Source organism: Dermochelys coriacea, chromosome 8, assembly GCF_009764565.3.
Source record: "Dermochelys coriacea isolate rDerCor1 chromosome 8, rDerCor1.pri.v4, whole genome shotgun sequence".
In the NCBI taxonomy this organism is placed as follows: Eukaryota; Metazoa; Chordata; order Testudines; family Dermochelyidae; genus Dermochelys; species Dermochelys coriacea.
The window spans coordinates 89,246,840-89,267,446 of NC_050075.1; the positions used below are offsets into that span (position 1 = coordinate 89,246,840).

General features: G+C 41.9%; 1 protein-coding gene across 10 annotated transcripts in view; it reads right to left on the reverse strand.

Annotated features, from left to right (window-relative positions):
- MIER1 (MIER1 transcriptional regulator) overlaps nucleotides 1-20,607 on the reverse strand; it is a 55,607-nt gene that overhangs the window by 34,934 nt on the left and 66 nt on the right. For 3 of the 10 annotated variants that reach the window (XM_043520256.1, XM_043520255.1, XM_043520253.1), the window contains exons 1-2: nucleotides 19,950-20,082; nucleotides 3,903-3,927 (exon numbers count right to left, since the gene is read on the reverse strand). In XM_043520256.1, the coding sequence (XP_043376191.1) occupies nucleotides 3,903-3,927; nucleotides 19,950-19,958 (34 nt within the window). In that variant the 5' untranslated portion in view covers nucleotides 19,959-20,082. Of the gene's footprint in view, nucleotides 1-1,878; nucleotides 1,918-3,902; nucleotides 3,928-19,949; nucleotides 20,174-20,248; nucleotides 20,582-20,607 lie in introns of those variants that run through there. The other 7 variants (XM_038413247.1, XM_038413249.2, XM_038413253.2 and 4 more) reach the window with 7 other exon arrangements.

Sequence of the window (20,607 nt, forward strand, 5' to 3'; positions counted from 1 at the left end):
CTGTCATATATTTACATGCCAGATGCGCTAAAGATTCATATGTCCCTTCATGCTTCAACCACCATTCCAGAGGAGATGCGTCCATACTGATGACGGATTCTACTCGATTACATAGCTTCTTTGCACAGTCCAAAGCAGTGCGGACAGATGCATGTTCATTTTCATCATCTGAGCCAAATGCCACCAGCAGAAGGTTGATTTTCTTTTTTGGTGGTTCGGTTCTGTAGTTTCCGCATTGGAGAGTTGCTCTTTTAAGACTTCTGAAAGCATGCTCCACTCCTCGTCCCTCTCAGATTTTGGAAGGTACTTCAGATTCTTAAATCATGGGTCGAGTGCTGTAGCTATGTTTAGAAATCTCACATTGGTACCTTCTTTGCGTTTTATCAAATCTGTAGCGAAAGTGTTCTTAAAAGGAACAACATGTGCCGAGTCATCATCCAAGACTACTATAGAAGGAAATATATGACAGAATGTGGGTTAAAACAAAGCCTGAGCCATACAATTCTCCCCTCCAAGGAGTTCAGTCACAAATTTAATTAACGCATTATTTTTTTTAAACGAGCATCAGCAGCATGGAAGCATGTCCTCTGGAATGGTGGTTGAAGTATGAAGGGACATACGAATGTTTAGCATATATGGCATATAAATACTTTGCAATGCTAGCTACAACAATCCCATGCGAACGCCTGTTCTCACTTTATGGTGACACTGTAAATGAGAAGTAGGCAGCAGTATCTCCCGTAAACGTAAACAAACTTGTTTTTCTTAGCAATTGGCTGAACACGAATTAGGACTAAGTGGACTTGTAGGCTCTAAAGTTTTACAATGTTTTGTTTTTGAATTCAGTTATATAACAAACAAAAAAAAGCTGCATTTGTAAAATTGCTCTTTCACAATAAAGAGATTACACTACAGTACTTGTATGAGGTGAATTAAAAATACTATTTTATCATTTTTACAGTGCAAATATTTGTAATAAAATATAAAGTGAGCACTGTACACTTTGTACTCTGTGGTGTAACTGAAATCAATATATTTGGAAATGTAGAAAAAAATCCAAAAATATTTATTAAATTTCAGTTGGTATTCTATTATTTAACAGTGCAATTAAAACTGATCAATCACAATTAATTTTTTGAGTTAATCAAGCGAGTTAGCTGCAATTAATCAACAGCCCTATTTGGTAGTAATAAAAATTTCACCAATACCCAAACCAAAAACTAAAATAAAATCTATACACAAAAGATGTTTGCAAAGTCTAAAGTGCTAAAGAATTCAACTGTCCTATTTATTCAAAGGAGAGGTTCATATTCTGTTTAGATGGTCAAAAGCTATAGAAAGAATCTAAAGCTAAAGAAAGAGGTGACTTTTCAGTTTTCAAAGTACTGCACAGTTGCATGACATCAACCGTTGCTACGTGCAGCCCTCAGCTTAATCTCTATACAACTGATAATTTAAGGGTTGGTGTATTCAAAGGCTGAGATATTCAACAGCCTGTACCAGAGTTCTACATTGGGTAAATTACTAGAAATATTGACCAGGATGTACATGAAGAGAATTTTTTTGGCTTCTTGGAAGGTACCATTCTTAAAACTGAAAGGACATGAATGGAGTACTGTTATTCATAATTACAGATTAGAAGGAAGTTTTAAGACTTTGCACAGTAGGTCAAGACCTTGACATTCAGGCAATATTTTACCTATTTTTTGTTTTTTCCTCCGTTTGCATGATTCTTTGTTTAAAAAAAAAGTCTAGATATAGTAACAATTAGCAGTAACAAGTGAAAAAATAAATGAAAGGCTGACTGCTAACAGACTGAGCACAATGCCGAAACCCACAAACTATTGATTTGTAATCCCAGCGCTTTTAACTACTTGCCTTGGGCAAGTAACTTCATCTGTGTTTCAGTTTCCAAATCTGTAAAAAGTGAGAATATATAGCTCACAATGGTATTATGAGGATTAATGTTTATAAATCCATTTTAAAATATAAAGTGCATCAAGTATCATCATTAAATGAGTTTTAACAAGATTTAAATTTTCTAATATGTTATAGTCCAGGGATATTAACAGTGAAATTTAGCATCTAGTTTGCAATGGGAAGCATAGTAAAGGTCTTCAGATTATGAAGTCACTGCAGGTGACAATTTCCATCACAGAAAGAGGAGCTCTCCAAGAAAAAAAAAAAAAAAAAAAAAAAAAAACTGTTCAAAATATGAATTTACGTGTTAAAGGAATGGAAATATCACTTATAAAAAGTTGGAAATGTTTATTAAAATAATACCTGACGCTTCTAGGTAGTCATGTATGCTGCTGTAAAATTACATAATCTACTGAATTATTTTGTTTGGTATTTTCACTACACGAAAGAACATTACTGAAAATGATGCTCTGTACTCTTAAAAATTAAGGATTTGATTGCTTTTGTTGATGCAGTAGCTTCCAGTGCCAAAACATGATCTTTTGTAGGACTTGCACCAGAGTCAAGTCTCGCTTTCATCTGAAATGATCTCACCATAATGTGCAGAAAACATCTATTTGCTGAACAGATAATTTCATAACCAAAAGCAACATGTTAATTACCTAAAGTAGCAAAAATATCCACTGACACCAATTCTAAAAAACTCCAGTATATGTAGGTGTGATTTTTTTGCTGAAACAGCTATACCAGTACAGCCCCTAGCGTGGATATAGTTATAGAAGTATAAAAGGCCATATACTGATATAACTGCATCTACATTAGGGGTTTGTACTGCTTTTATTGCTGAAGCATAGTTAAGTGGTATAACTGTTCAAGACAAGATAGTCCAACAAAAAAGTGAAGCTACTACTGTTGGAAGGCTTGCATTTCAATTACTAGGATGTTAATCTTGACAAGCGTTATATAATTAACACTGGTTACTGTAGTAGCAAGGTGTGAAAAGGCAAACACTCAGTATTTATTACAACACTGCACACTAAAGAGCCCAACATAAATGAGTTAATCATATCAGATCAGACACCAACCAGTTTTTAAAAGAGATGTGATGGAAATTCCTGTTTTTCAGTAACCCATATAAGCAAATATGCTCCTATTGATTACAGTCCACAGAGTGTGCTGCAGGATCAGTGAAAAAAGCTATTGTTTTTCCTGATACAACTTTGTTTTTCCTGTTAATGTGAGTGAATTTCATACATGGGAAAACATGGGACAAATATAACTGTCACTAGTCAAGTACTAGACATAATTCAAGTAGCTGCTATGCAAACTACAATGCTCTGTAAATTGACCTTAATCTTGACGCACATAAATTTCTGCACTCTCAGTACTGGTCATCTACTAAGCAGAGGCTGCCAATTATGTCAAATTATGTCAAAATTTTTTCCACTGAATGCATCCGATGAAGTGAGCTGTATCTCACGAAAGCTTATGCTCAAATAAATTTGTTAGTCTCTAAGGTGCCACAAGTACTCCTTTTCATATTCCTGTGTGTGTCTTTTAAAGAAAAAAATATAAAAGATGTTAAAATAACTAGAACTAATTACAATCACTACAAATAATTGAAGTATGCCAAAATGTAACAATGATTAAAAAATCAAATTGGAAGCTGTCATCTTCCCTGTCTAATGTTTAGGAAAGACAACATAAGATGCATAGGAAAGACACTTTCAAGGGTGTATGTTATTTTTAAGGTTTAATAATGATTTAACTATTCAATTAACAAACCTAATTAATTAAAAATTTGAACCATACAACAGTGATAAATCTATAGTAACTGGGAATATGCAATGCCTCTAATTTCAACTTTGAACTGTTAATTCCAATAGCAATAATATTTAAAAAAAAAAAGAAGAAGGTAATGACCAGCATTTTACTGAAGTGTTCCCCTCCCTCTCAAAACATAATATATTAAATTTTTTTACCTGGGCTTGAAGACTGAAGAGAAGGCTACAAAGAAAAAAAAAATTAGTTTTTTCATATTAAGTCTGTACAAACAAACATAGAAGGTGAATTCAATAGCTGATCTGATACAAAAGATTATAAATAAGCAGTGCATTGGCAGTCACTTTTTCCACCAATATATCAGAAATATCTTGGCCATTCTAAGTAGGTTTAAAAAGACAAGATTCATTTCCTTCTTTATACTTTCAGCCTTGTTATATTTAACCAAATGATAATGGGAAGAATTCCCCATTTTGTGAAGCAATGATTGAGTTCCTTAGAGTATAAAATACAGCCACTCTGAAACCAAGGTAAATAGCTCCCATCTGCCCAATCATAAGTAATACATCACAAAAAAGCCCAATTTATATTTAGATAAAATACTAAAAATTTTTCCTTTTTTGAAATAAATAAATAACTAAATAAATAAATAAAATCAGAAACTGCAATAGGAAGTCCCGGTAAAGCTTAGGAAGGAGACAAACTACTAGATATCAATCTGTGACCCAAAATTGGAAGAAGTTTGAAAGTTTTCTTAAAAGCCATCTGTCCTGCCCAAGCGCTAGTGTAATGCTAGTTTGTCAGAAAAACAGGGAACTGTATTGACATTATACTGCAAATAATATTTTAGAATTCTGGAATATAAAAAAGTCTGTACTTCAGCAAAGACCTTGTATTATAGAGGTGCCCCGTTGGTTCTAATGCTCTATATAGGGTTAAAACTCCCCCATACTGACTCACTTTAGAAGCCCATGACCTGCATAAGGCATTTCCAGCAACCCCCCTCTCCCAACATAAATTGCATTGAAATTAACCTTCTAATGCAACTCGGAAAGAAAGCTGCTTTCAGATTAGCAATTTTTTCAAATATGAAATTCTAATATTTTAAAAGAACTAGCTAAAAACTTTGCTTAAGAGCATTTGATGAGGGACCTTGTAAGACTTTCTGAAAGTTCAAGTACACTATACCAACTGGATCACCCTTATCCACATGCTTGTTGACTCCCCTCAAAGAATTCTAGTCGATTGGTGAGGCATGATTTCCCTTTTAAAAAGTCCTTTTGACTCTTCCCCAACATGTTGTGTTCATCTATGTTGGTGACAGTGTTGTTTATTACAGTTTCAACCATTTTGCCTGGTGCTTAAGTTAGGCTTACTCACTTGTAATAGCCAGGATTTCCTCTGGGGCCTTTTTAAAAAGTTGGCATTACATTAGCTACCCTACAGTCACCTGGTACAGAGTCTAATTTAAGTGACAGGTTACATATCACAGTTAGCAGTTCTGCAATTTCATATCTGAGTTCCTTCAGAACACCATCTGGTCAGGTGACTTATTACTGTTTAATTTAATCAATCTTTTCAAAAACCTCCTTTACTAACACCTCAATCTGAGACAGTTCCTCAGATCCGTCACCTAAAAGAGAAATCACAGAATATCAGGGTTGGAAGGGACCTCAGGAGGTCATCTAGTTCAACCCCCTGCTCAAAGCAGGACCAATCCCCAACTAAATTATCCCAGCCAGGGCTTTGTCAAGCCTGATCTTAAAAACTTCAAAGGAAGGAGATTCCACCACCTCCCTAGGTAACACATTCCAGTGCTTCACCACCCTCCTAGTGAAAAAGTTTTTCCTAATATCCAACCTAAACCTCCCCCACTGCAACTTGAGACCATTACTCCTTGTTCTGTCATCTGCTACCACTGAGAACAGTCTAGATCCATCCTCTTTAGAACCTCCTTTCAGGTAGTTGAAAGCAGCTATCAAATCCCCCCTCATTCTTCTCTTCCGCAGACTAAACAATCCCAGTTCCTTCAGCCTCTCCTCATAAGTCATGTGTTCCAGTCACCTAATCATTTTTGTTGCCCTCCGCTGGACGCTTTCCAATTTTTTCACATCCTTCTTGTAGTGTGGGGCCCAAAACTGGACACAGTACTCTAGATGAGGTCTCACCAATGTTGAATAGAGGGAAATGATCGCATCCCTCAGTCTGCTGGCAATGCCCCTACTTATACATCCCAAAATGCCATTGGCCTTCTTGGCAAGAAGGGCACACTGTTGACTCATATCCAGCATCTCATCCACTGTAACCCCTAGGTCCTTTTCTGCAGTGCATCTGCCATGGCTACCGCATCTGACACTGCCACCAGTGCCACGTCTGGCACTGACACCATGGCCAGTGCCACAGAAGGTGCCTGGCACCAAGTTGGGTGCAGCTACAGGCAACCCGGGATACTTTGACTAGTCGGATGGTCAGGAGGAAAGCTCCCTGGCATCATCATCATCTTCACCCAATGAGGCAGTGGCGGGAACCTCCTCGAAGCCTCCCCCACTGGACAGCAGAGGCTACCTGGAACTCCTGACATGGGTGACACAGAATCTGGGTATCCAGATGGAGATCACCAAGGTGTCAGACCCAATGGTGGACATTTTAGCCCCAGTGAACCCCACCAGGGTGGCACTTCCCCTGATTAAGACTATTCAGGAGAACACTAAGACCCTGTGGCAAACTCCAGCCTCTCTGACCCCCACAGCGAAGGGAGAAAATATTTCGTGCCCTCCAAGGGTTATGAGTACCTTTTTACACACACACCACTGGACTTGGTGGTGGTGGTAGCGGACAACGAGCGGGTAAGGCATGGACATCAGGGGCCTACTCCTCGAGCTAAGGAGCTGGATCTCTTCAGAAGGAAGATATACTCTACCAGAGGGCTCCAGCTTTGCATTGATCCTTAGCCGCTACAATTTGAAATCATGGGACACTATGTCCAAATTTTCGGACCTTGTCCTGGCGGATTCCAAGTCCAAATTCTCAGCCTTTGTGGATGAGGGCAAGGCTATGGCCAGGACATCGCTGCAGGTCACACTGGATTCAGCAGACTCGGCAACTTGATGCTTCCTGGGGAGGTCCAACAAATGATACAAGATCTCCCTTTCGACGAAGCCACTCTGTTCTCAGAGAAAATGGATTCAAATCTGCATAGCTTAAAAGACTCTCGAGCCACTCTGAGATCACACGTCCGCCACCCAACGTAGACACTTTAGGCCTCAGCCTATACCCTGGCTGTATCGAGGTCAGCTTCCACAGGATCACAACCACAGATGGGGCAGAAAAAAGAACTGGTGTCGCCAGCCTCAACCCCTGAACAACCAGGGTCTGGGTCGTTGAGACAACCACCAGGCCCCAGGCAGGCCTTTTGAAGATGTGCCTGGGGGCAACATACCAACCCGAGGATTGGATCCTTGTGCAGGAGATACAAACCCTCCTATTGATAGGAGCTGTGGAGGAGGTTCTGCTGGAGCTTAGGAGCAAGGGGTTCTACTCACAGTATTTCTAATACCGAAAGCAAAAAGGGGCCTCAGACCCATCTTGGACCTGCACAACCTCAACGGGTTCATGAAGAAGCTAAAGTTTCAGATACTCTCTTTGGTCACCATTATCCCATCCCTGGATCCAGGAGATTGGTAGGCTGCCCTCGACTTGAAGGACCCATATTTCCATAATCCCGCCTCACAGGTGCTTCCTAAAATTTGTAGTGGGGGGACATTCACTACCAATTCACAGTACTTCTATTTGGCCCGTAATCTGCATCTTGGGTATTCACCAAGTCATGGCCCCCTTCCTGTGGAAAAGGCAAGTTCAGGTATTCCCATAACTCGATGACTGGTTAGTAAAGGGCCATTCCAGGACACAAGTGGATCAACAGGTCAGCTTGATAAGATCCACATTTGACAGATTGGGTCTCCTGTTAAACACACAAAAGTCAATGCTCATCCCCATTCAGAGAATAGAGTTCATAGGGGCGGTGTTAGACTCAAGGCAAGCCAGAACATTCCTACCTCAATCCCTCTTCCAGGCTATGCACTACAATCATACAAGACCTCAGAGGGTACCCCATAGCCACGGCAAGAAATTGCTTAAAAATCCTTAGGATATGGCCTCTTGCATGTTCATGATGCAACATGTGAGACTCAGACCTCTCCCGGCCTGGCTAGCGTCTGTGTACCGACTGAGCAGAGACGACCTAGACAATGTAATCACACTTCCACCATGGGTTCTCAAGTTGCTTCAGTGGTGGCTTGATGTGTAGGGGTTCACATTCTTCAAGCCGTGCCCCTCATTGTGTCTGGTCACCGATGCGTCGGCAATGAGATGGGGAGCGCACCTCGGAGAGCTCAGAACTCAGGGCCTTTGGTATCCAGCAGAGCTGTTGCTTCACATCAACATCAAGGAGCTGAGTGCAGTTCGTCTGGCATGTCAGACCTTCTCCCCTCATCTGGAGGGCAGATGCGTATCAGTCCTGACGGACAACACAATAGTGATATTTTATATCAACAGACAGGGTGAAGCATGCTCTTCTCCCCTGTGTCGTAAGCCCTCAAGCTCTGGGATTTCTGCATAGCACACTCGATATTCCTGGAGGCCTTCTACCTACCCAGATATCAGATAGAGCTAGCGGACCATCTCAGCAGGTCTTTTCACAATCACGAGTTGTTCATTCACTCAGATGTGATAAACAACATCTTCCAACGGTTGGGAGTTCCCCAGATCTACTTGTTTGCCATAAAGGGCAACAGGAAGTGCCTTAAATTCTGCTGTTTCCTGAATCACAGCCCAGGCTTGCTGGCAGACGCATTTCTTTTTCCAAGGAAGGACCACCTCTTCTATGCGTTTCCTCCAGTTCTGCTCATTCACAAGGTCCTCCTCAAGATGGGGCCTCGGTGATCCTGGTCACACCAGCCTGGCCACGACAGAACTGGTACACCATGCTGCTGAAGTTATCGGTGGATACCCCACTCACCCTACAGTTAGTTCCAGACCTCATTTGCTCATCATCACAGCTGGCTCCAGTACCCCAATCTCGAGTCTCTCCACCTCACAGCTTTGAAACTGCATGGTTGAATGTGCTAGAACTCACATGCTCAGATCCTGTTAGAGAGGTTCTTCTTGGCAGTAGAAAACCACCGACTAGGGCTACTTACTTAGCCAAGTGGAAGAGATTCTCGATCTGGTGTTCGCAGAAGCATATCCCTCTGACAGTCTTCAATTCCCTTTATCTTGGACTACCTGCTAGAGTCAAAACAGCAGAGTTTGTCACTCTTGTCGATATAGGTTCACCTGGCCGCCATCTTGGTTTTTCAGCCAGGCAAGCCTGACCACTATCTTTGCTAGCTTCGCATTCTAGTTTAATGGTGCTTTGTGGGTATCTTTATTAGTCAGCGTTTTATTCACAATTTGTCTTGAAATTAATTTTTCAGTTTGGCGCTGCTGGAAGTGGTGTGGGCCGAGGGACGTACTGGCTGCCACTTCCAGTAGATCTGAAGGCGATTCCCACATTTGTGCCAATGCAGTGAAGACCACTGCAAAGAATTCATTTAGCTTCTCTGCAACAGCCGTGTCTCTTTCAGTGCTTTTTAGCACCTCAATTGTCCAGTAATCCCACTGACTGTTTCCTGCTTCTGTTGTACTTAATTTTTTGCTGTTAGTTTGTGTATATTTTGCTAGTTACTCTTCACTTTTTTGGCCTGCCTAATTATATCTTTATACTTGAAATGTTTCACATATAGACGACAATTAAATTAGTAATCTACTAATATCCAAATTAAGCAACAGATTGCCACTGATTATCCATAGTGCACCTTTTGGGAAGGCGGTTTTAAAAGATGCCTGTGTCACATAAAACAGAGCAGAATCTCACTAATTTTCAGTTAGATAGTTTAACTGGCTGGAACAGTGTTCTCCCATCACTTTTCAGCAAGGACTTAACACAGTACTGAAAGAGGTTTCCTGTTGACTACATTACTTTTACAAAATTCAATACACAATATTGCTTTTTATGTTTACCTACTTTAAATTTGCAAAACTGAGCAATATACAATTGGTACATCAATTATTGTTAATTAATGAGTCCCTTGTGTACCTGCAGTAGTATTCCGACATAGTAAGAAATTCAAACTGCTTATTTTAGCTTGGTCAACGATGCTTGAAGAAATGAGTAAACAGAATTACATTTTAGTCCAAGCAAATTAAACATGAGAGGAGGGAAAAAACTACTAAGAAAATTCCAAATAAAAGCCTCATTTTCAAGGATAAATTTCATAGAAGAACTACCGAAGAGAGACTGTGGTATAAATCTGAAATGGGCATATGTAGTGGTAACTCTGGCTAATGCAGGTAGCAGTAAAGTGAAATTTATAATAAACAGCTCAGCTTAATTGATGCTACCTAGGGTGTTCTCAGAAGCAAAGAAACTAGCCAGTTTCTTAAATTCTGTGGTGTTGCTTAAAAGCGTTGTGAACTGCAACAGAAGAATGTTTCACTGCTTGATGGTAAAAGAGGGGATAAATAAAGAAAAGTCCAGCTACCAATAATCAACTTATGTTCTCCAAAAACCGTCTCTGCAGATCTACACTACAGCATGCCATGCCTCACAAACCGTGGAACCAAAGCAATAAGCCATGAGAGAACATGCACTGACTACAGATCAAACACTCCAAACTATGAAGTTCCACAATATCTACCCATCTTTAGCTCCTTTCCATTTCAGCAAAATATCTGTGTGTGCTGAAGACAAAAAATAAGGGCATTTCTGACACGTGATGCTTACTCTGGGCATTTAATACAAGGTTTAGGTCCCAAGAAGGATTTATCTTTATTGGCAAAGGGTTGAGAAGCAAGGTAGCTTTGAGAAATATTATGCTTGAGTGAAATGAAACTCTACATCAGCATGGTAGAGATAGCAAGCAGACAACAGCTGTTGCTAGGATTTTTAGAGTCTGAACTTTTAGGCCCATATTAAGATCTTGCTGTAAGAAACCCAAAAACGTTATTTTGCCCTTGCCTTGACAAGATTCATGACTTAGTCTACCCATTTGGCACAATGCAAAGTCCTTAAAAGTGCCCTGTTTGTGGAATGCTCACTCACAGGGTGGATAAAATACAATGTTAAAAAACCCACACACCAAAAAATGGATTTTAAATAGGATTTTTTATTTAAAATTACAAGTTTCTCTTTTAAAAAATGAACCTGTTTAATATGAAATCTGAAGTTAATACAAAATATATTAAGGCCTAAACATATAATCTCTTGTAACAATAAAAAGATATGCTGAATCCATGAGAGTCTCTAAAAAGAACTGAATTAAAGGCTGCTTTTCTGTATAAAGAACGAATCAGGGAAAAACATCTAACTTTCGAGATCAAGCTTTATAAATATGGCACAATAGGTAGTGCGTTGTATTAAGGGCTTGATCTTGTGGAAGACCTAGGACTGTGCTACTGGGAACAAGAGATCAAAGTCATGGCAAAGTCATTGCAGGTGTTGGAACCTGGTTTCTGACTCCAGAAAACACTGTATCTCATTGATTCATCCACTGAGCCACCTGGGTGGTCTCATACTCCTATTTTATAGCTTCTCTGTACCTGAGCTCCGATTGGCTCAGTTCTCCAAGTATGAATATTTGTGATTCCACTAACCATTGAAACTTGCTCTCCAGCTCATGGGAAAAAGAGCAGTGATCTGCCCAGTAACTACCAGCCCTTGCTTCTGGATGATTCCAGGTACTTCACGTAAATGGCCTTGCTCTGTCTCCCTTCATGTGCACATGGACAGAGATACAAACAGAAATTAATTTCTCAACTGGCTCCCTCTCTGTCTCTAAACAAAAGATACTGCAGTGCAAAAGGCATGCAGGTTACATGAGGAAAAGTCTTGGATTGTTATTTTGTTTTTCTGGGGGTGGGGATGGCGGCGGGGGAGTTACATAACAAGGGAGAAGTAACAGAGTGTGGAACTAGTAAGGAGCAACACATGGTCAAAATAGGACCCTGTGGGAAGAAGGGACAACATTCTTGAGAGTGCAGCTTCTACAGTGTTGATTTCAACACCCAAGTGTAAAAATGATCCTACCTAGGAATATTTTCAAGAAATTCCTGTACCTCTGTGTAAAGTAAGGAAAATGCACCAAGCAAAAACAGTGCAACAAACAGATGGAAGGCCTCGTTGTCAGAATGAAACAACATTATGAAAAATACTCATCAGAAGGCAATGACTGAAGATGGTGTGCATGTCTGAACAATCTGGACCAACTGATTAGTAAATTTCTATTTGCCCCATTTTTATGGGCTGCCGTCCATGTCTTACTATGCTAGTCTTGATGGATGGAGCAATGTACACAATAATGCAGTAACATGTGCTTGTGTGACAGAGGAAGGGGTTGTCTGTCTCACAGAAACAAACAATGCATCGGCAAATGATCTGCCCATGCAGCAGAATACTTAAAGTAACAGCAGTAAAAGCTATAACAAAGTGTGAACAAAAATTCAAGTGTCAAGTGTGCAGCTTTGTCACAGTCAATGCTGCAAATATAGCAAAGATGTGCAGAAATTTAGTCTTTAATGATGGGAACCTGAAATTTGACAAACGGGTGCAGTGCTCATTTGAGGCATCTTTTAGCCAAAGACTAAAGTACAACTCCAGGAACGCAGTAAAATGTTGCTGAAATTACAAAATACTTCCTTAACAAGTTATTTGTTTCAGCTTCACTGAAGAGAGCAGGAGAAGCCAAACTAGGGGTATCAGAAGAGCTGAGGGAGGGGGAAGTGATTGCTGGGAAGGAACCGGAGTGTCAAATCGAAAGGGCTGTTGGGTGGGAGAAGTATGGAACAGGTGTTTTTTGGGCGGGGAGGGATTGTTAGGGAGTCTTCACCATATAGATGCTGGCTGACCCCTAGTTTCTCTCATTCAGTCAGGCACATTGCCCATCCCCTTGTGTCCTTGCACACCCAACCAGCCACCCCTCCTCCCCATGTGTCCCTGCACTCCATCCCCATCCTGATATGGGACCTCATACTGAAATAAATCTTTACAGAACCCCCTATTCTGGCCTTCAAACAATCCCCCAACCTCATCAGAAGCAAGCTCCCCACAGCACAGATCACACCTTTCCTCCTAATGACTGGAGGGGTGTTAACAGGCCACTTCACCTTGAATGGTCCCTTGAAATGTCTTAACCACCTATGCTAAACAATCTGTTCTATATAGTATTTAGCTGGGTCACTAAGGGCTTGTCTACACTGGCAATTAACAGTGCTGCAACTTTCTTGCTCTGGGTGTGAAAAAATACCCGAGCACAGCAAGTTGCAGAGCTGTAATGCGTCAGCATAAACCGTGCCCCCCCCCAGCCCTGGGAGCTGCACCCCTCGTTGAGGTGGGCTTTTTTCTTGTGCTGTGCTGCGACCACACAAGAGGTATGTTATAGCGCTGCCGTAGCAGTGCTTTAGTGTTGCCAGTGTAGACTAGCCCTAAGGTTATGTCTACATTAGAAACTTCAAAGCGTTGCCGCGGGAGCGCTCCTGTGGCAGTGCTTTGAAGTGTGAGTGTGGTCACGCATGAGCGCTTGGAGATGGTTCTCCCAGCACTTCTGGTAATCCACTTCCATGAGAAGAATAGCTCAGAGCATGGCTCCCAGCGCTTGGAGCCTGTCCACATTAGCACTTTAAAGTGCTCAACCTTGCTGCACTCAGGGGGGTGATTTTTAACACCCCCGAGACAGCAAGTTAGAGCACTATAAAATGTAAGTGTACACAAGCCCTAAGTTTTCCAGATCTGAAGAAGAGCTCTATGGTAAGCTCAAAAGCTTGACTCTCTCACCAACAGACATTGGTCCAAGAAAAGGTATTGCCTCACCCACCTTGTCTCTCTCATATCCTGGGATCAACACAGCTACAACAACACTGCATTGAATTGCAAACTGGATACAATTAACTTAGGCTTGAATAGAGACTGGGAATGGATGAGTCATTACACAAAGTAAAACTATTTCCCCATGTTTCAGAGTAGCAGCCGTGTTAGTCTGTATTCGCAAAAAGAAAAGGAGTACTTGTGGCACCTTAGAGACTAACAAATTTATTAGAGCATAAGCTTTCGTGAGCTACAGCTCACTTCATCGATGAACTGTAGCTCACGAAAGCTTATGCTCTAATAAATTTGTTAGTCTCTAAGGTGCCACAAGTACTCCTTTTCTATTTCCCCATGGTATTTCTCCCTCCCACCCCACCCCCCACTGTTCCTCTGATATTCTTGTTAACTGCTGGAATTAGCCTACCTGCTTGTCACCATGAAAGGTTTTCCTCCTTCCCTCCCCTGCTGTTGGTGATGACTTATCTTAAGTGATCACTCTCCTTACAGTGTGTATGATAAACCCATTGTTTCATGTTCTCTGTGTGTGTGTGTGTATATAAATCTCTCCTCTGTTTTTTCCACCAAATGCATCCGATGAAGTGAGCTGTAGCTCACGAAAGCTTATGCTCTAATAAATTTGTTAGTCTCTAAGGTGCCACAAGTACTCCTTTTCTTTTTACGATAATAAAGTTACTGACATTTTGCAAGAAAAAAAATAAAGTAGTACACTTTGCTTTATCATTTCATTCTTCGTCATGGAATAAAATCACTGTTTTATGGACTTATTCCAGGTGTGTACGTACCCAACCATATGAACATCAAAGAGGTTGCACATCAAAATTTTCAATGTATAGCTAGATCATATACTATAATTGTTTCTATTACAATTTAACTCATACAAAGCACATGGGCTCCCCACCCTGGACAAATTCCATTTGTAAAACAAACAGCATTTATGCTCATGCAACTTTTCATCCATTTATTTAGTTTCTCCACTCATGATTAAATTGCAGACACCTCAGAGATGGAATGCAGGAGCCATTTAACAGACTACAGCAGTATACTACATAACTACTTAGTGCAGGAAGTTAACTTAATTGGTGACTTGGAGGAAACAACCAGCTGAAATGGTAGACAATACCCTTTGCTCAAGATGGTGTGACTTCCTTTTGTTACTTGGATATACAATCTGGAGTCTTGTTAGAACTGTTGTGCATTTCTGTATATTCAGGTAATGGCAGTGTTCAAGAACATTTATCCCCACTTGCGTTTAGCAAGAACATTGAACATTTGCTGGATTTGTACTTCCAGGTTAGTGTAAGATTACTATTTGGGTCTACATCTGAACTCCACTTGGAAATTTCAACTAAGACAAAAAATGGATGCCCACTGAAGAATTTTACACACACTACTCTGACGCTTGAGACTGATTTGGCTTCTTTGTCACCTCCAGATGAAATTTAAGGTGTCTGTCTCAGTTTACGAAGGCTTGTTATTTGGTTACCAGATATTTAAGAGACCACTTCTCTCTCTGTGATTCTCCCAGAAAGCTGAGGTCAGTTGGGATACTTGAGCTTGTATATCAGGGGCTGGATGCAGTGCATTTTTAGTAGAGGACCCTGGATTACATAATTTCCTTTGATCAGATACAGCCCAACTTTGACGACTTTCAAAGACTATCCATTTACTTAGACTTTTTCTGAGGAAAGGGTTAGGTAAGATTTTGTTCAGTTTATCAGTTATAAATTTTAAAATGCTGTGTTATATTTATTGTAAGTTTTCTAAGATAAGTTAATGGACACAAATTCATACTGAACAAACCAATCTGGGGTTGCAACTACTTAGGAATTTAGATAGGCAGAAACTAATTACCCACACTTGGTCAAGACACCTCACTTTTGTAAAAGCGTGATGAAGAATTTGATGATCACAGTTGATCAGAACCTCTGCTTTATGTTTCATCTGAAGCACAAGCCTTCAAGAGCACAATAATCACAGAACACCATGCTGAGTAATTAATTTTGTTTTTACTTGAAGACTGACTTGACTGAAGTTTCCTGTAGCATCCTGTGATTCCTTGGAAGTCTTCCACCTTCATACTGTTCAGGCCCATCCCTCCTCAACTTGTGAAATCCAAAAAGCTCATAACCAGAGGTGATAGGATTGTAAAAAAACAAGTGACAATTCTACTATCTTTCATGTAGCATATTGCGTTACTGTTAATTAGCACCCTCTCCCCCCCATGGAAGACAAAATGCTTCACAGAATTAGATGACATAAACAGGGGGAAATGCATGTATTCAACTGAGACTTAAAATAGATGGGAAACACATATAGGAAGGCAGTTTCAGATGCCAAGTGCTGCAAAGATGAAGGTTCTCATAGCACTATTAATGACAAAGATGGGGGGGGGGGGAGGCGTGTCAATGAGAAAGCTTACTGTCTTAAAAGCTGTGGTATTTAATAAGGGCTGACGTGTTTTTTTTTTAGCTAAAGGAACTGCACATACGTAATTACATTTGGACACAATTGCATCACTTTCTCCACAGCCTTTGTACTAAACTAGAATTCTGATTAACAACTGCATGCCTATTTTTGAACCTTAAATACTCAAAATATGGATACCCAATCAAAATAAAAGCTTTTGTAAAACTCTCTCTCTCTCTAATGTTAACAGTGAGATTGTCCCCTTCCAGCGAGTGTTACCCCCTTTCCACATATTAAAAATGCAGAACGACAAAGGGGTATTAATTTCTCTTCAAAAGCTTATAATCAGGGAAAGAGTGAATTAAATTGTACGTATACCATTACTGAATGAATGTACAACTTCAGAGTAACAAACGCCTGAGTTATGAACTGACCAGTCAAACACACACCTCAATTGGAACCGGAAGTACACAATCAGGCAGCAGCAGAGACGAAAAAAAAAGCACAGTACTGTGTTATACTACTAAAGAAATAAGTTTTAAAACTGTATTAAATGAATGTTCAGCTATAAACTCTTGAAAGAACAATGGTTCGTTCAGAGTTACGAACATTTCAGAGAGTTATAAAACAACCTCCATGCCCGAGGTATTCGTAACTCTGAGGTTCTACTGTGAAGCCAAGTGTTTCTTTAAACCTACTGCTCTTAGAGTTAATACTACTTCTCTATCTCAAAGAAAGCTGGAAGGCTAAATTCACTAAAATTTGTCAGGTGCTCCGATACCACAGAAATGCCTATAAATTAAATAAATAAATCATTAGTAACTAAAACCAAACTGTAAATGGATACAAGAAAAAAAAAGGAAACTAAAAAAAGGAACACTCAAACCAGCATTAACTTTTAAAAAAATAGTTTCACTTTTGCAGATAAAAATCGGTTTCATTTTCTAGCCCCATTTACTAGCATAATGGGGTTTGAGTTCCCGTCAGACACTGTTTCAAGCCCAACGTTCCATTAAATTCAAAATAATCCACAAAGTCTTTTCATATTCATATTATATATGTTCAACATTTTAAGTCTATAATTTTGATCTTAAAAAGCTAGCAGTTTGTCTCAAACACAACAGTTTATGATACTTCCTCACTTAAAGTATGTCTACACTGCAGCTGGAAGCTTGCTTCCCAGAGCGCATAGACAGAAATGCACTACGTCAGTATGAGCTAGGGAGCAAAAAACTGCAGTGTAGCCTCAAGTAGCCCAGGCAGCAGTGTGGGCTAGCCCCCTGATACAAACCTACCCGGACTCCCCAGGTATACACCTGAGTTACTACCTGTGCTATGCTGGCTACACAGCTATTTTTAGCACACTAGCTCAAGCAGAGCTAGTACATCTGTCTATCCCCTCTGGAAAGTGCATTCCTCACTGCTGTGCAGATATATCTTTAGGGTGAGACTGTACTGCCCCTAGGAGGGGCCACACTGAATTCACAGCCTGGGGAAGAGAGGGATAATGTAGTTTTAAGACACCTTTAAGCCCTTCTGATTCTCGGCTTTTTACTGGCCCCTGGTGTAATTTAGACAGCCCTCAGGGCCTAAGTTATTGGCAACCTTTCTCCACAGTGCTGCTTGATATGACCCCATTTAGTCAAATTTAATCTAATTTAAGGTTTTGCGTGCCAGTAATACATTTTAATATTTTTAGAAGGTCTCTTACTATAAGTCTGTAATATATAACTAAACTATTGTTGTATGTAAAGTAAATAAGGTTTTTAAAATGTTTAAGAAGCTTCATTTTAAATTAAATTAAAATGCAGAGCCCCCTGGACCGTTGGCCAGGACCCGAGCAGTGAATGCGCCACTGAAAATCAGCTTGCGTGCCGCCTTTGGCATGCATGCCATATGTTGCCTACCTCTGGTATAGAAAATAACTTTGAAAAGTAATGCAGAAAGTACCAGTTACTGGCTCCTGCAACAACATGGTGAACTTGAGTTCACACCAGTGTAGTATGCAAAAGATTTCAGAACTAACAGCAGTATTTAATTGACAAAATATGCACGCAATTAGTGAGACTTTAACACACATAGATCCCAAACATGTCCAAAACATCAAGTGTCCCTACATCTCTGTGGCCTTGAAGATATGAGAGGAGAGGGGAGTTACATACTTGAATTTCTTGCAGATTATGAAAATACTGAGGGAGAAGATCTGTGACTCTCATCGACCCCCAAGGTATTGAGAGAAAAAAATTAAGGTGTTTATTTCCCAACTGCGGTGACACTGAGGATATCATAAACATATTGAGCACCTTATAGCATAGACTTCTGCTGCAGGAAGGAGTCTGAATGCCAAATCAGAATCTTCAGAGGGCAGAGGAGGGGTGGGGGGAAGGAATACACACTGAAAAAAGAAAACCCTCCCCAAGTCAAAACAAGAGGAGGGACAAAAAAGGGGAGGTTTCATAACCCATAGTTTAAAAAAAGAACAACAGATCTGATAAATAGTCTTTACTCTAAAGATGGAGTGGGCTCCCTGAGTTGAAAAGACAGTTGTTTCTAAAGACACTCTCCCTCTACAGAAGGGCTTTATTGTATGAATTGCAAATGAACATTTCCAATATCATTCACTGAAATGGTTCTACCACCATATTAATTGAAACTTCCAATTCCAAGTCAAAGAAAACTCGGCAACATTTCTACTCCCTCTATCCAGAACATGAAATCAGCAATTCCCCAAGAAGAGGCAAATCCCTGCCACACAAACCTCAAGTAAGCCTTTTTACACCACATCATACATGACCCACAAAACAGAAGAACTATACAGTAACTCCTCACTTAAAGTTGTCCCGGTTAACACTGTTTCATTATTAGGTTGCTGATCTATTCGAGAACATGCTTGTTTAAAATCGTGCAATGTTCCATTACAAGGTTGTTTGGCTCGCCACACTCCACCTGCCCGGCATTCCAGCTGGGGAGCGGGCAAGCCCCACATCCTGCTCCCTAGCTGGAGGGCCGGGCGGGCGGAGTGTGGCGAGCCCCCAAATCCCAACCCCACTCCCCAGCTGGAGCAGGAAAAGCCCCTGTGCCCCGACCCCGCTATGCCCCTGCCTCAACCAAACTCCACAAGCATCATTGGGGAGTAGAGTATTAAACTGTTTGTTTAAAATTATTTAAAACTTATATTGTATATAATGTCTTCTGCCTGGTGAAAAAAAAATTCCCTTGAACCTAACCGTCCCCCCCCACCCCCACTGTTTACATTAATTCTTATGGGGAAACTGGATTCGCTTAACATCGTTTTGCTTAAAGTAGCATTTTTCAGGAACAGAACTACGACGTTAAGTGAGGAGTTACTATAGATAGCTCTTCCCCATTCTCCCCACTTGGAGACCCCAGAGGAACGGGGAGCTCTTCCTTCCCTTCCCCCCTCCCCACCAGGAAAGGAAGGCACACACTGCAGGAGCTACCCACCCACGCCTTAGGAATAGGCCACCTAAACCCAGGCTGGCTGCCTCCACTCCTGCCATAGGAGTAGCACCCCTCACCCAGCCTCCCCACCCCAGGACATGCTGGCTGCCTCCCCGCCTCCCCTAATGGTTGCGCGTCCCGCCACCCCCGCGAGGCGGGCCACGCACCCCTTCTCCCGAGACCCCCCCCATAGGGGAGGCGCCCCCATCCTCACCTCAGGGGATGGCTACGGGCCCCGGGGCAACAAGGGGCGCGCCCCTAAACTCACGCAGCACAACCGCCCTGTCCCGACGTAGGACCCGGCCACCAGGGGCGGGGCTCCTGTCCCGGGGCAGAGGCCCGTGAAAGAGCTACAGGGCGGCCTCCCCTCTCAGGTAACTAACTTGTGGGAAGCTCCTCCCGGCCGCAGCGCCGCGCAACAAGTTCCCGGCCGGCCCCCGCCCCAGAGCCGGGCTCTTACCTCCGCCATGTTCACTGAGCGAGCGGGACAGCGAGTTGGGAGGGTCACATCGCCGCCGCGGCGAAGGAAGCGGCACCGGCGGCTGCGGGGGGGAGCCGCCGGGGGGCAAAGACACTAACGTCACTGCGTACAGGCGGCGGGCGCGTCCCCGACAGCACCCAGTGCACGCTTCAGGCCGGGCCCGTGCGCGCCTCGACACCGGAACGCGCGCTCCCAAGACGTACTGTGCATAGCTGACGGATGGAACGTAGAGGACAGAAAGCCCCGCCTTAAGCCCCGCCTTATCAGGTTCTACTCACCAGCAAACAGGGAAATCCTGCTTCCGTCACCCAGCAGTGCAGGGCCCTGGGCGTGAGAGCCCCTCGGCCTTCAGGGCTCGGCGCTCGTCTTAGGTCTAGGCTCCAGCGTGCGAGGGCAGCCCCGGCTGGCATAGGGTGCCGCACCCCCATGTCACTAGATAGCACCACCCCACCCCCTCTAGTGTCACTCACGAGTCTAGCAAAAGAGCAGATCCCTCTCCTGCGCTCGCAAATGGTGGTATCAGTCACCTACAAACAGGGTTCATTTGAATAACCAGCATACGTACTCTCACTTCCCCGGTACAAATCACCAGTCCGTATACACCCCACCCTGTGCAAATCAAGCCATCAGGACATAT